The following is a 17,140-nucleotide window of genomic DNA, read 5'->3' as shown; positions in this document are numbered from 1 at the left end:
AAAATTGTACTCCTACCCAAATTTTTTGCAGCTCAATTTTAGAATCACTTGTTAACCTAACAGCAAGTAGCTATATTTGAATAAATTAATTAGTCGTTAGTAGTATCACGAATTATCACAATATTATTTCAGAATAAACTCTGATAAATTCGTCATTCTATTGTATTGAAATGTTTTATTAATATCAAAAAAATATTGAAGGCGGGTGCCTCAGCAGAACGCTGCTGAGCCTCAACGTCTGAAAAGTATTACAAGAAAGAACAGCTATTTATAATTTCATTCACTATAATAAAATATTAAAGAACAAAACTGTATTGGTTCACACCTCAGTAAAAAGCTTGTCGGATATTAATACTTCAGCATGACTGGTAAAGCAAACAATCCTATGCTAAATCTAATAACCTAGTACTAGTATGGGGGTAAGTGTTAGTTGTTACATATGATACAAGACATCTCTAAACCATAGAGATGAAACCATCATGCTTACAAACGGGAAACCTATAACCCCATCCTATTTTCCTAATAGTTACTATGTAAAATAGATCTGTAATCCACTTTCCAATGCCCTAAAGGCTATCATTTTATGAGGTGCCTAAGTCCATCACCTTCCCAGCCAAGCTTGAGCATTTGATCGACTACTTTCAAGCTCAACTGCAAGCAATAAGCAGCAAGAGTAACCAGACATATAGAGTAGGTTTTAACAGAACATCTATAGGACGTAATTTTTAATATAATTATGGTGGATTGAAGGAAAAATATTTTGGATGATGCAGATCATGCATAGAAAAAATTCACAGCTTTGATCTTTGTTAAGGAATGAAAATCTAATATGATTCTATATCAAATTTTTAGAATGAATGGAAGTTGTACACCATTCAAAGTCACGCCACACTTGCTAGTGCAATGTGGTGGAATTTTTTTGTGAGCGACTGAGTGAGTCCAACAGGCACATAAAAATGTCAAAATCTACCACAATACGTAGGTGTGAATTGTGAGATTACAAATAATGTGCTACGGTGCTTATTCTTTTAAGAAAGGCAAGTGAAATATAAAAGTTTACCCCTTTAGCCAATTTACAAGAATCAGACGAAAAACAAAATCCAACAACTCATTGAATATTTCAAAACAGTAATTCACTTGTAAGCATGATTGATATTTGACAATGATCCTTATTAAGAGTGATTTAACTTACAGTTGGATCAGTGAAGATAATCAATTGTTTATCCAAAGTTGAAACCAAAAGATTTGTGTTATCCTTATTTAGAGCAAGAGCTGTGATATCTTGTCCTTCTCTCATCTGCAATACATGAAATACCTACATAAGATAGCAAAGGACGGTGGTTAGCATTGAAAAAAAGTCCACAGACGATGCACAGTAGGATGGCAACAGTACTACTGAGGTTTGAAAGAATCAGAATGCAGAACACCTTAAAAGATTTGTTTCTCTCTTTTTTTTTTTTTTTGTCAGTTCCACTTAAACATCTTAATATTGTACCTCCAAAGTGTGCAAATCCAGGAAGCAGATTGATGGTGATGCAGCATTTATTCTGTTGCTTTCTTGTGTTTCTTGTGATTCTGAATAAAAATCGACAATACCTGACTTATTCAATTGAAAATTCCAATTGTTATTATAGGTTCCATTCTCTCGAGAACTTATTCCAATCAAAGCAAACCTCCCATCGACAGAAATTTCCATGCAACTAATGCTGCTAGAGATAGATAATTCTGTTTTAGCAATCAGAACACCATTAAGTGTAAAGGTACTGAGAATATGCTGCAATTCATCCCAAGCCATGACAACCCCTTCTGAGGAAAGGCAGACAGTATTGGCCACCACACCATCCAGCCTTCTGATTAAACGTCCCTTTCTTATAGAGTGCAAGAGAACATCTGATGAATGGGAGCATGAAACAACTATTCCAAGATCTGAGCTGACACAACAGCTGAGTATTTCACTGTGGTGCCCCCGAAGTACTTGTACAGGACCCTCAATACGATGTCCTCGATTCTTTTCTATCAACAAATGTGATGAAGAACTACTGCTGGTTGAAGGCATTGTGCCAGTCCCAGTAGAAGATTCTGATATGACACTTGAGCGAGATGTAACTGCTCTATGTATTCTCCATATTAATACTGTTGTATCTTGGGATCCTGTTACCAAGTAGTTACTATCCGGTGAAAGACCAAGGCAAGTTACAGGAGCACAGTGTGCATAGGCTGTTTCTAAGGTTTTTGCTCCATCTGAGGATATTACCCTAATACTGTTATCAGCATGCCCGCCTGATTAGAAGTCAAAAGTTCAAGTTAGATGTAAAATACTCAGTCAGTATAGAAAGCAACTGGTACAAATATGGTGCAAGTTTCTTAAATGCTGTGTAAGAGCTGAGGAGAGGATAATATAATCCAAAATACGAAAAAGAAATATTTCCTAGGAAAAGGATTTCTCATGCCCAACTGTCATCTTTTATAGGTAGTAAATGGTTTCATCGATAATAAGAGTTTACAATGGTTTTGGATTTTATAACCATATATGCCTATGATTTTGTTGTTGAAGACAAGTTCCAATAACAAATATCAATCAAACTTGCTAAAATGCCAGTATAATTAAAGTTTCTATTAAATGATTTGGCTAAATTCAATAGATTGCTTCAATTAATGGGTATTTTCCAGAAAATACTGGAAGAGGTTGGAACCATTTTAATTTAATTTTTTTATATCTAAATAACTTTACCCTCCTTATTCTTGTACCTAAATATTTTTCTTAACAAATTTTCTCTTTTACTGAACAAAATGGGTACTAGTGCATAGCTTCAATGTGAGATACAATTTGCTGTCTTTTCTAAGAAATACTAGAACAAACAAAGGAAATACCAAATGCTATGCAAGTACTGTAAAATTCCTGAAAATCCTACATGTAAATCCCCTTGATAAAAGTTAAAATTGATTAATGGTATTACTAATAACTCCCTATGTTGCCAGGCATGAGTATAATCAACACTAATGGTTCTTATTTTATACTAACTACTTTTCTTATAGAAAAGATTATCAGTAATAATTTCTTTGCTAACTAATAGTGGCGGCATATCTTAAAAATCCTAGCTCATCCAGATTTACCAGTAATAATTTCTTTGTCACATGTTATAGAAACTATAGCTTGGCTTCTAATTCCAGAAACAGCAAAAGCCAATGCTCGAGGATATTGCCACTGTTCACCAGTCCCAGGACCTTTGAACATGCGCATAAGTGTCCCACCAGCAGAGCCTGATGTAACCTTTCCATGCTGAAAGAGGAATGGAGTACCCTGGCCGTCAGGTGTATTGGGTTGCCACTTGTGCTGTGCCACATGAGCTGCTGGTGCATTCAAATCAACAACTACAACCATATCTGAAGATGCGTGGATGGCAGCCGCAGGTAGATTGCAGAGTTCAGGGGATGGAACAACATATGGTTTGACTACTTTTGGGTTGCGGAATATTGTCTGATATACAAAGAAATATATACGATATTATTATAATCACATGCATTGATCATTGATACTTGAGGAAACGTCAAACAACATTAAGAGCATTTATTTGAACATTTCATCACCGAAAATTTTTGAACAAATCTTAAAACATAGAGAGGCTCCCTCCTGTATTTACGTAAACGCTAATAATGAACACACTAATGAACAAGAATATTAATAGTAATACTTAAAACAGATAAAAGGGGCCTTTTTGATTTGGGCTGTGTCTAACCCAGGTTCATTATTCCTCTCTTTTTGTCACAACATTCTTCAAAGATAGACTGGGAGATATTGATCTCAAGTATTTGAGTTTGTTTTGACCAATGGAACATTTGGATGGAGGATGTTAAAGCACTTCTGTCAGTTGTTTAGATAAGATTTTTATTAAAATCTGTTAAATAAAACTTTTTTGAACATAGGACATGATTGCTAGTAGTTACCAGTAGTTTAGAGAAATTACTGCTAATTATATAGTTTCGGAGCTAAATAACTACTTCTGCTAGAAATGGGGTTGTGATTAGAACTCATGAAAAGGTGAGGGGATGTTGGAGCATTGTTTCTTTCTCATCATCACTATTACTACCTTATTTTGCTCCTTGATAAAAAAGAAAGGGTAAATTCATTCCATACCTTGAGATTTGTTAAAATAACAGTCAACTCCATACTTGGCCATCAAATCCATTCTTATGTTTAATTGATAACCAAAATATACGTAAATATATACGTGCAACAACTTCTGAAAATTCTTAAAATTACCCAAAAATTGAAAAAAAATTTATCAAGTATATCAAATAATCAATCAACGTCATTTGATGTTATATAGATGTTATCACGTTACTCATTTGATGTTACCATTTCCAAATGTAAAAAGTTTGAAGGCCATTTAGTTTAAGAGAATGTTTTCTGTTTTCATTTCTATTGTTACTTTTAATTACAAAAATGCCAACTTGTTTTCATTTATTTAGTTTTAAAATATTTGTCTAGAAAATATGGAAAATAACTTTTTTTTTATTTGAAACTTATAATTTTTATTAATAAATTTATTCATTCATTGTACAAGCTACTGAACACAATTTTGGTAATAAAAATAAGAAAAAAATATAAATAAAGATATTTCGGTGCTTCTTTCATGTAGTTCAATTTAAATTTCATTTTATTATAGTGATTTGCTTATAACCATTTAAATTAAGTGGAATTGGGGGGTAAAAGTGGGAAAATGCCCGTTCTCATGGGTGCTTAATTTTGAAATGAAATTTGAATTACACGCACATTTCAGTTTAAATTTAGAGTATATCCTATTTTAGCCAATGAAAGATATACCTGTTATCAATTTTGTGTCATCTGGAATTTTTATCCTTTTAAACAAATTCTGGTTTGCAATGCTAAAATGAATAAATAAACGACAAAAACAAAAAATACTATTCTTACACTTTTTAAGTTATTGTGATAAAGGACCAAAGGAATGAAACAAAAAGAGAAAAAAGTACAATGCTTATAATAATGTTATATATCTTATTAATTAGGAGTTAAACAATTATACATATAAATTATATCTTCTTCATAATATTTTTCAGCATTATATAGTTTTCAATTTTATGTTAAAAGGACAATTTAATTTTTCAAGGAAATTTCGCTATGCTATCTTTAAAACATTTTATCATCACATATCTAGAAGTACTCCCTTTGTCTCATGTTATATGTAACTTTTAGGTGTTTTAGTTTGTCTCAAAATATTTCGCACATTAGAAACAAAGAAAGCATTAATTATTCTTTCCCTGTAATACCCTCATTTAGTGATATTTCATCTAACTCCTTTAATAAGGGCATTGTGTCAAAGAAAATAATCTCATCATAGTATTTTGTGTAATTAATAATTTTCGCAAGAGGTGTGCATTACCATAAGAGTTAAATAATATGAGATGAAGGGAGTATTTAAAATTAAAAATAACTAATTTTTTTGTTTTAAAAAGATACTTGATGGTCTTAAGTCTAGTAAGTCAAAGATAAAAAACTGGGTAGAGTATAACTTCTGGTCAAGTTTGGGATTTGCTAAAAGAAATAGAGCATAATTTAGTCAAAAATAAATTTACTTTGGGCTCCTAATATTACCAACCAAAATTAATAAAAAAAACCTATTAATCATGCATGGCTAATCATGAATTATGAATTAGCCTGATGATTTCTGTATGTAAAGCCAGACATATTACAGAAAGCCAAATAAAACACAGGTAAGAAGACAGGGAAGCATACTCAAGCATGCTAGATGCTTACTCACAAAGATGTTATTGTAATCAATAAAGGTGTCACTGTCAAACAAAGACAATCAAGTTACCTGCAAATGCAGAACTTCTGATAATGGCATCTTCTTCAAGTGAGGAACTGTCAGAAGTTGGGATGGTGTTTGTCCAAAATAAGCAATCTGATCTTGTGTGGCACGCTGTTGCACCTTTACTTGGCATGCAGAGAAGGAATAAGTTACAGAAACATGAATAAAATATTTGTAGAGGTCTGATATGATTAAGACAGATTCTGGTAAATGCTTTAAAAATAATACACTCCAGATATAAATTTATGTGTGAAGTTTTCCATTTTTTAATGCCATTATGCCATCAATATTCCTAATTCAGCCATGTCAATTAATAGTAGCAATTAATTGTGTGGCACACTGTTTTCCCTGTTTTGGTAATTTTTGGTAGTTTTTCCTCTTTCTTCTAGGCTGACCCATGACAACTCCAGCTCCTCTGAAACCTGAAGCTTCTATTTTCACCAACTTTGTCACTGCTTCGTTGTCTATTAACAAGTTGGATGGTATTAACTATGATTCTTGGGCCTTTGACATCAAACTTTTGTTCAAGGGTCAAGATTATCTCAACCTTCTCACTACCAAAGAAGCAATCGTGGCTGTGACTAAACGTGCTAAATGGAGTAAGATTGATGCTCAACTTTGTGGTGTCATCAAGTCTACTATTCACCTTTTGTGAAACAGATTTTTCACTCCCATGATATGTGTGAATCGGTTTGGTCACAAGTCAAATAGCTTTATACTAATGACATACAAAGTTTATATAGAGTATGTCAAAATCTCATGGATGTCTTTGTGGCTTGGAAATTGGATGGCACTATGTCAACTTATTTGGGCCATATGAGTGGTCTTCTTCATTATTTCAATGAACTGCCCTACAATTGCTGCTATGGAATTGGAGAACCGTTAGACATTTTTTATGTTACTAACTTTGTATGGCTTATCTACATAGTATCCCAAGTTCACGATTAGATTTTAGGATCCAATTCTGCTCTCACTATGGCTACTGCTTAGTCCTCTTGCCAAGCCCACCACTGCCTCAGACATTCTTCCGACTCTTGTGTCATCTACTCCTTTTAACTCTTCCGCTTTGATCTAACAGGGAGGTGATCATGGTCCTTCTCATAAGACAATTGGCAATCATCGTCCACATTTTAAGTGTGACCACTGCCACAAAATTGACCACATTATTGATAGTTGTTATCTTATGCATGGTTGACCACCTAGAACAGCTAATGTGGTGCAGTCTACTCCTCTCGAATCTGCTCTGCAGTTGGCTCCCACTGAATCTGCTTTCACTTCCAACATCTCACCCACACTCTTCAACAATTTTCTTTGTTGGTATGGGAATCATCAGGCCTCTAGTTCCACTTCTGTTGTGCACATAGGTAATTCTTTTGTTGGTATTTCTTATTCCCCATCTCTTGATCCATGGGTGCTTGATTCAAGTGCCACTAATCACATTACCGATAACAAATCTCTCTTTTCTTCTCTCTTTACATCTAGCTACTTACCTTTTGTTACTATGGCCAACAAGTCTCAAACACAGTTTTAGGGTATTGGCACTGTCTCTCCTCTTTCATCATTATCTATTGACAACGTCTTATATGTTCTTGAGTCTACTTTTAATCTTTTATCTATAAGTTGTCTCACTCGCACACAAAATTGTGTTGTTTCTCTTATTAAAGATTTTGTTTTTCTTCAGGACCTGGTGACAGAGAAGATGATTGGCACCAGCTGTGAGTCACATAGACTTTATCAACCAACCCATCACACATGTTGGTTCAGCAGTGGATTCTTTTGCATGCTAGATTGAGTCATCCAAGTCTATAAAAACTATAACTATTAGTGCGAAGTCTCTCTCAGTTATATACACTTTCTTGTGAGTTATGTCAACTAGGAAAACATGTTTGTGGTTCATTTTCAAGTGGTGAAAATAAATGAGTCACATCTTCTTTTAAGTTGGTTTATTCTGATATTTGGGGCCATAAACATATTGTTTCTACTCTAAATTTTTGGTATTTTGTGACATTTATCGATGATTATTCTCATTGTATGTAGTTATTTTTTATGAAAGATCATTCTGAATTCTTTATTTTTCAAAATTTTTTTCATGAGATTAAAGTTTAATTTGGTCCCTCCGTTCTTTGCATAGTACTAATGCTAAAGAGTATTTGTTACATTCTTTTCAAAATTTCATGGCATCCCTTGACATACTTCATCAAAATTCTTGTGCTCATACTTCTCAACAAAATATGGTCGTTAAAAGAAAAAACAGATACTTTATTAAAACTACTTACACTCTACTCTTACATAATTGTGTTCAACATTGTTTTTTAGCATATTGATAACTTGTTACCTTATTTTGGTGTCTGAGTCAAGACCAATCTGTCGTGCCTTTTCCACCAGTTCTGATTGTTTTTCACCCATTAGAGGTCCCACCTCCTTTAGATGACCCTCCTCTATGTCCACTACAGGTGTACCATTGTCAGTCACCAGCTCCTCCTTCGACCACCGTTGATATATCATGTGACCCTCAGCCGACTCCAACGCATATGCCCCCTCCAACCTTATCACCCGACACTGATCTTATTGCACTTCGAAAAGATATACATTTCACATGTAACCCCTTTCATTATTGTATTACTTTATCATATCATCATCTAACTTCTTTCTAATATATGTGTCTTTCTTCTTTGTCTTCTATTTCTATTTCTAAGAATAGAGCAGAAGCTCTATCACATCCTGCTTGGCTTCAAACGATACTGGATGAAATGTGTGCACTTGACAGTAGTGACACTTAGGACCTCGTTCCTCTTCCTTCAAGTAAATTTGTTATGAGTTGCAGGTAGATATACACTGTCAAGTTGGTCTTGATAGTTAAGTGGATCGCCTTAAAGCTCATCTTGTGACAAGAGGTTTTGCTTAGATTTTTAGCTTGGATTATGGTGACTTGTTCTAAAATGACGTATGTTCGCTTGATCTTGTTCATGATTGCCATCTGCCACGGGAACCTTCATCAACTTGACATTAAAAATGCATTCTTTCATAGCAACCTTGCTGAAGAAGTTTATATGGAGTAATCTCTTGGATTTGTTATTTAGGGAGAGTCTTCAGGATTAGTTCGTCGTCTTTGGGAATTCTTGAATAGTCTGAAATAGTCTTCAAGAGCTAAGTTTAGTAGATTCAACATCGTTGTTCAATAGTTTAGGATGATTCAAAGTGAAGCTGATCACTCAATCTTTTATCACCACTCACCCACAGAATGCATTTACTTGGCTATATATGTGGACGATATTGTTATTATTAGCAGTGACCATCATAGCATTACACAATTGAAGAACCACTTATATCACCATTTTTAAAGAAAAGACCTTGATAAACTTCGATATTTCTTGAGAATAGAGGTGACATAATTCAAGCATGATATGATAATTTCTCAAAAGAAGTATGCATTGGATATATTAGAAGAAACATGTTTAATGGGAGCCAAATCTATGAAAACTCCTGTGGATCCTAATCCTAAACTTCTACCAAGTTAAGGAGAGCCTTTTGCTAACTCAAAAAAGTATAGAAGATTGGTTGATAAACTAAATTATCATATGATTACTCAACTTAACATCTCTTTTGTTGTTAGTGCAATAAGTCAGTTCCTCAACACTACCTATGAACGATATTAGGATGCATTGATTCACATCTTAAAGTATATCAAAGGAGCTATAGGAAAAGATCTCTTATAAAAGGACAAGGGTCATGATAAGATTGTTGGATATTCTGATGCAGGTTATGTAGACTCGCATGACAAGAGGTTCATTTTTGTCTATTGTGTTTTGATTAGAGGTAATCTAATTTCCTAAAAGAGCAAGAAGTAAAATATGGTTTCTCTTTTTAGTATATAAGCAGAATATTGAGTCATGACTTCAGCCACATGTGAACTTATATGGCTGAAACAATTACTTAAAGAATTAAGATTTGGAAAAGATACACAAATGACACTCATTTGTGATAATTAAACAGCCTTCACATTGTTTCGAATTCAATCTTTCACAAACAAACGAAACATATTGAGATTGATGGTCACTTCCTTCGTAAAAAGATCTTATTCAGAGTTATTACCACAAGTTTTGTCAATTCAAATGATCAACTAGAAGATGTATTTACAAAGTCTTTAAGGGGTTCTCATATTAATTACATATATGACAAGCTCGATACATGTGATTTATATGCTCTAACTTGAGGGAGAGTGTTAAATATATGTAAACATGTTATTTAGGGAAATAGTATCTATATAACTATAAGAATTAGGTAACCGTATATTTGTTCTTAACTATGTAGTTATGATTGTGATTGCTTTTTTTAATATAAATACACATCTTATGATGTAGTTGAGACACATGAAATTCATCTCATGCCTTCTCGTTTTCTCTCATCTTAACATTTATCAAGTGTAAACAGGTAATTTCATGTGTAATAAAACTATGAAAACAAACACATAAACAAGTGACAAATACAACTATAATTAACATGTAGTTTAATCCTTTAGCCAAAGAAGGTAATTCTCATTCCTCAATTAAGAAGGAATGCTCCCATATTTTGATGCGCCTTTCTCTTTTGTTTTTTTAGGGGGTAAGGGGGGAGGGAATGCATGTTACTCAAACAACCAATTGCTTTGAAAATATGGAGATGCAAAGGAGACATACTGGGTCAGATATTTTATCAATGTCCACTGTCCCTTCATAGGTTATATAAAAGAAAACATTATTTGTTGCAATAGCCTCTTTGCCCTGTTGCTTATACCTGCATGGTCCAACTCATTAATGTAACCAGATGTAAATTGTCAAAATAATTAATATAAATTAGAAATTTAGAAAGGAATGTTATAGATATCTATATTCAAAATGCAAGTTTATGAAAAATGAAAATTGTGAATATATAAGGGGAAGCTTTGAAGCAGGTGCATGTGCCAAAAGAAGGGGTAGAAACTGAAAAGTAGAGAAAGAAGACCTACCCAAATATGAGGTCAATCCACTCATGTAAATGAGAAGATACATACTCACTCTCTAGAGCCATCCTATGCTTGTGAACAAAATCAACTGGACTCTCAGCCCATGCAGGAAGTCTTACAGTATCTGGTATGGTAGAGGAGGTAAATCACAAGTAGAGCTATTAACTGTAATATGGATGTGAATATACTATGGTGTCTTAGAAAACCAATGTAGGAAATCTTAATGAGTATACCAAGCTTTCCTCCCAATTGTGTTGTTCCAAAATCAATTGAATTTTCATTTGTGAAGACCTCAGGGAGGTAAAATAGCTCAGGAACCTGAAAAGTTGATACAGAAAAAGCAAGAAAAAAGAAACTGCCTAAGGTAAAAGTTTCAATAAAACCATGATAAGCACTTGATATGTGAGTATGAAAAATATTTGTCCTCAAAGGACAACTATATCCTATCAAAAGGAGACAAAAGAATCTATTCATAGTACACAGGTATAGCATTAGATCGTTCTGTTGTATATTAATAAACATTTACCAATTCCTTTACATCACTCATGTCTTCAAGAACTCCATTCCAAGTAGCAGAAATATCAGAAAACATCCGATCTGCATGATCAAATTTTTCACCTTGCAGTTTGATTGCAAGGGTAGTGAATGGTTCAACCCTAACAAGATAATACAAAACCTGTAACAGATAAAATCAGCAACTAAAATGCAACCATTTTAGATGATAGCATTCACATACTTGGCAGTTGCTTCTATTGGTATTTGATAAGAACATAGAAAAACCATACATCATGTTGGTTTATTCTATGACTAGCAAACAAATGGAAAATATAATGTAGAAGACAATAGGAAACACCAATGATAACATCAAGAAATAAAAGAAAATAAGATTAAAGATCACAGTGTTTTAGCTTTATCAACTTTAGTGAGGTGTTCATCTTTGATTCTCTGTGTATTAGGACTTTGTTGACGTTACTTAAATGTAACCAATCTTATTTTTATGTCTTGAGCATTCATAATTGTATTGGTATTACTTGGAAGCTAAAGTAAACCATTTAGTATATCTGAACCTGATTGACAATTTAAACCAGCCTGGCCATAAAATGTATGTGGTTTTGCTTTAAAATTCATCTGTCCCAAAAACAACCAATACTCTCTCTGTTGAATGCCATAGGTTCAGATGATTGTATACTTGATGCTTCCAACATACTAACGGTGCAGTATTCACATTTTATTTATATTCATGGCAATTCTGGATAGGTGAGATTTAGATATCATTAAAAAAATTTAAATTGGGAGCATGTGTCAAAAAATCAAACTTCACATCAGCTCCAAGTTGACCCACTTAAAATCTATCTGGATCAAACCATTTGGAGAGCACTGATTTGATGAATAAACTCACAAAGTAAGAAAATAAACCAAAAAACCAGCATCAACAATCTACATGCATCACCTACTAGAATGTTACCATACTACTATAATCAAGAATGATCCAAATAAAAAGAAAAAGAAAAGAAAGGAGGGAACCCACTATTCCTGCACTAGAGTAGTGTGATCCATAATGGAATTTAGGAATGATGGGATCATCAAAGCTAGCATATCTCTCTTGAAATTTTTTCAGACGATCCGGGTTCAGTGCACCAACAGGCTGTATCAAATCAAAAGCATTAATTATTTTAAAAATATAAAAATACTTCCCCTTGAACTCATTGAAACAACATTCATGATAACCTTTGAAAGATCCCGATAAGAAGAGGGATTAGAAAGATCCAAGCTCTCTGAACTGTAATCAGAAAGAATCCAGGGGAAAACTGGATACTGCCAAAAATAATTAATGATAAACAAATGACAACATGAAGATAGTATTAAAAAGAGTTTAATGATATAAATCAATAAATTAATACGAAAGATCACCTGGGTTATATCATTATAACTACGCCCAGCCAATGTATTGAGTTGCATTAGATATTCAAAATTACTAATCTGCACAAGGGCATCACAAAGTCAATGTTCATAAGCAAAATTATATTAGAAACTAATTGTGTTTGGTTAGCTGTCAATAAAGATTATGTTAAATATAATTTCAAGAAAATCAATTTTGATTAAATTATATGTGTTCAGAAATGTTAATTTATAACTGATTTTAGAAAAAAGAGTTTTGGGCTGTAAAAAAGAATCATATTTTTGTATTAAATTACCAAACACTATATAGAATGATTGAAAATTTTGTTTGGTTGAGGTAAAAAAAATATTTTTCTCTCAAAGCTTTTGAAATAATCTTAAACAATAGTTATAATGCTCAAATTCTAGCATTTAGGTAAAAAATGTATTTAATGTGGGAAAACAATCAGCTTTTTATGCTTCAATCCAAAATAATTGCTTTTGTAGAAAACAGCTTAATCTTAGAAAAATATTTTTTTTCCATTATAATCAAGCAAATACAAGCATACAATAATATCTTTTAGGCTGCACTTCTTACCTCCCACCTAGCCCAGCGCTCCATAAGCTGAATTCTTTTCAAAAGTTGTTCAGGCCTCTGAAAAATAAATTATTTGTTATCCTAAGCCCAGATGCAGAGAAATTAACAAAGATGAAGCACAGAAAAGATCATACCTGAGTAGCTAAATATATATTGTTTAAATGAGGAGGTTGTGCGTGAACAATTGCTTGATATGCATTTCTTCTCCCCTCACTACTCTGAAGAGGAAGTTTTGGTAGGGTAAATAAGTTCTCAAATTATAAGTTTGCAACATTTAACAATCATAAATAAGATATTCAGAAATACCAGTCCTGAACATTATTACAATTATGAATGCAAATTGTATTCCTGAGAAATAAAAGGAAAGTGGCTCATTCAAGAATTAATACCCCAAAATCAAAGAAGAAGTTTGAACGGTCCACCATAAATAGCTCCAATGCACTTCTTCTAAGAAGATATCTGTAACAGGAACCAATTACTGACAAACAACTGAAAGCATACACCCACACATATAGAGAGTGATCAACTTATATTGGAGCACCCACTTTTACAATATTTAATAACTTCTATTGGATAATTTTATCCTAAAACCTACTATTAGATTAAAAGTTTCTATCGTATCGATCATATCTACAAAATTTTAAATCAATCTACAATTTTGATACCTCATTTATGTAAACCAAAATTAATGTAATACTTCTGAAATATATGAAAATAATAGCCATTTAACAATTTTTATTGTTGTTCAGTTTTTATGATGTCTACTTTATTAGGTCACTTATTATTGCAATTTAACTTGGCTCAGTTGGAAAGACCATTTTAGGAATATCCAAGTGCACCCTGAGTAATTTTCAGTTTATGTAATCCTTTGGTGCGTGAGGATGAAGTGTGCTCTTAAGGGTTTTCTTCGTTCCCAAGCTTGATTTGGTATAGAATTATGTTTTTACATTTCCCATATCTTACCAATGATTTATGGTAGATTATTATGGCATTGTTTGGTCCATGTAGCTGATGCCTAGCAGGAAGAGGCTTGGTTGTTTTATTGGATGTTCTACACATGGTTGGTTGAAGGGCATTGCAATCTCAGAATTTGAGATAGGAATCTGAGCTGCACAACAATGAGAGTTTGTCTTCTTGATTCTAATGCTGAGCTCTACTCCATCTCTAGCCTAAGTTTTCATTTTATGAAATAGAATTTTATTAGAGGAGGGACAAAGAGTGACTAGTGGGAAGAGAAAATAGGATATCCTCCTTAGCCAATAAACCAACAAAGTAAATGAAAACAAACTCATTTGCAAAAAATATTTTTGCAATCTGTTTGCATGCCCATCAAGGAGACGCTTAAAAGAAGCCATAAGCCAAACACCAATAAGACGCAAGGAAGACTGTCATGTCCAACAACAAAGTTCAGGAAAAGTAGAGAAGATTTCAGAACATTAATGAGGAAATAGATGTCAATAGAATTTAATGGTCAAATATTGGTTCTTATTAGAAGACTATTAGGCCATTTAAACCAGCAGATCCTGTATGATTGTACAGTTGTAATTATGTTAGTAACTCATTAATTAGGATACCCAGATAGGTATAATTAGATTAACTGTAATTATGTTATTATCTCTTTAACTAGGATAACCCAGCTGTAGGATAGCATTTGTAGAGGTGTAGATATTTTTCAAGTTGAATATTAGATTATATTACACTAATTATAGAAGAATTCTCCAGAAGGAAAACACACAGTTTTGACAGTTTTGACCTACATTTTCAGAGTTTAACAACCCAAAGCTAACAAAAAACTATTGTTAATAGACATATATAAAAACCATGCCAATGTTCAGCCAATAAATATAACATAATGAAAATGATAACAAGGTCATATAATGGAATGACAAGATAATAAATGGTCAACAAATGAATTCACCTTCGACTATAAATTTGATGAAGAGATGACATTAACCAACTGCGATCCTTTTCTTGGTCACCTGCCTCAGAGCCAAAATTCAAACCATCCATCGCAGTGCTCGTCTCAATATTATCAACTATAAAATTTATCCTCCTACTGGTTACCTACAAGACAATAGCAATTCACACTAGTGCAATTGAATCCATATTTGCCACAACAAAAATATCAGTGCTAATATTCAACTTATTTAACAAAAGAATTTCATGTATTTTGATTCTAGGAAGCACAAAATACCACAGAACAATGAGGTAAAGATGAAGGAGTAACAAAAGGCCAAGATGGGCTGAATATTTAAAAAACAAAATATTAATTGTGACCACCATGTTCATGTCTGCAAACAGTTTGCCATTGAAATGTCTCAGGCTCATAGGTCACATGTGGCCCATTCCTCTCGTGTTATGTTATGTATAGTGCACGCTAATTGTTCAGAACCAGCTCTACATCTATTCTTACAATGTACTGCTACTGTTTGTCTATGGAGCCTTTTGGGTGTTGGGAGTGCCCTAGGCCCAAGGACAATTTTTTAGGATGGCTTTCATGCCTTTGGCAGAAGATGTGTCAGCAAACCACACTTTTGTACATTTGGTTTGAGTGTAAATGGATAAAATTAGGCATTTAGCTTGAATTCGGTGTAAATCCAATGGTTTTTCAATACTTTTTGAAGGATTGTGCAGCCTTATTTCATTTATGTACTCTGATTTTTTTTTACCTCTTATTTAAATGAGGATTTCTTATCCTCCCAAATCTTTGTAATTTTTATCTCCCTAAATGAATTTCAGTTGAAAGGAAATATCTGAAATATAGTTCAGGAATTAATCATATGTATTTAGGTATTTACATTTAGGTATCTGAAATATAGCATAATCATATCATTCTCCCAAAGAGAAGTTATAACACAGTACTCCTTGCAAGCAATGGCTGATCAAATGGAAGCACTGCCCTCCAGAGGACACCACATGGGAAGATGAAGTTGTGCTGCTGAGCCAATTCCCTCTCTTCAGACTTGAGGACAAGTCTATTCTTCTAAAAGGGGAGAATGATAGAAGTCAAGGTCATAGCACTAATATCATTGTAAATACTAGAATGATACGAGTCAGGGTCATAGCCCTAATATCATTGTAAATACTAACTCTAACAAGGTCAAGCCTTGGCTACTTTACTCTAGGATAAAGAAATCCATTAATAATGACAGCTAGCATTTAGGAGTTATTTCTTTGTTTCAAGCCCTAGCTATAAATAGCAGCTGGGAGAGTGAGTTAGGGATCTGTTTTGAAATTTAGTTTCTAAACTTGGCAAAGAAAATTCTCTAGAGAGCATTGCTCCAGGGTACAGGATTGTACACTGAAAATTCATCAATTCAATAAAGATTGTCTTTTCTTCCCTCTTTTCTTGTAGACATAACACTATGACAGGACAAGTCATACAGAATAACTTATACAATGTAATGTTTACAGGAAAATAACAAGTCTTATCTCATTAGGTGAGGTTGGCTATATAGATTACATGACGCCATTGAGGTCAATCATTAGAAATATTATTTATCAATAGATATCTTTTTATAACTCCTAAGGTTTTGTCGTATTTCCCCTTACTTTTTATTGAACTAAAAGTCACATCATCCACTGTCTTCACTGGTACCTTCAATGGTTTTCTTTTCATGTGACAAAACCCCCTTAGACAATTTTCAATAAGTTTTTTTCAGTATAGGTACAAATCTAATATCCTCGCGTATATGATTATTTCTTATTATGTCATTTCTCGTGTAACCACTCATCCACCTTAACATTCTTACTTCACTAACTCTCACTTTTTTCTTTTGTTGTTCTTTTAAAGTCCAACATTCACAACATTCACTACCATATAAAAATAGTTGGTCATATTGCAATATGCTA

General features: G+C 33.3%; 1 protein-coding gene across 1 annotated transcript in view; it reads right to left on the bottom strand.

Moving 5' to 3' along the window:
- Window positions 1–329: 329 nt before the first annotated feature.
- LOC113851121 (BEACH domain-containing protein C2-like) overlaps window positions 330–17,140 on the bottom strand; it is a 49,338-nt gene continuing 32,527 nt past the window's right edge. Inside the window, 16 exon segments of the mRNA XM_027481603.1 lie at window positions 330–651; window positions 1,193–1,315; window positions 1,496–2,280; window positions 3,115–3,478; window positions 5,838–5,951; window positions 10,508–10,604; window positions 10,816–10,936; window positions 11,046–11,130; window positions 11,339–11,488; window positions 12,341–12,457; window positions 12,541–12,627; window positions 12,724–12,792; window positions 13,289–13,345; window positions 13,423–13,506; window positions 13,678–13,747; window positions 15,207–15,352. Coding sequence (XP_027337404.1) covers window positions 577–651; window positions 1,193–1,315; window positions 1,496–2,280; window positions 3,115–3,478; window positions 5,838–5,951; window positions 10,508–10,604; window positions 10,816–10,936; window positions 11,046–11,130; window positions 11,339–11,488; window positions 12,341–12,457; window positions 12,541–12,627; window positions 12,724–12,792; window positions 13,289–13,345; window positions 13,423–13,506; window positions 13,678–13,747; window positions 15,207–15,352 — 2,544 coding nt within the window. The 3' untranslated portion in view covers window positions 330–576.

The sequence above is a fragment of the Abrus precatorius genome, unplaced genomic scaffold, assembly GCF_003935025.1.
Source record: "Abrus precatorius isolate BTA unplaced genomic scaffold, Abrus_2018 Scaffold9, whole genome shotgun sequence".
NCBI classification, from domain to species: Eukaryota; Viridiplantae; Streptophyta; class Magnoliopsida; order Fabales; family Fabaceae; genus Abrus; species Abrus precatorius.
Note: the sequence above shows the minus strand (reverse complement) of the source record. Positions and strands in the feature narration are given on the sequence as shown.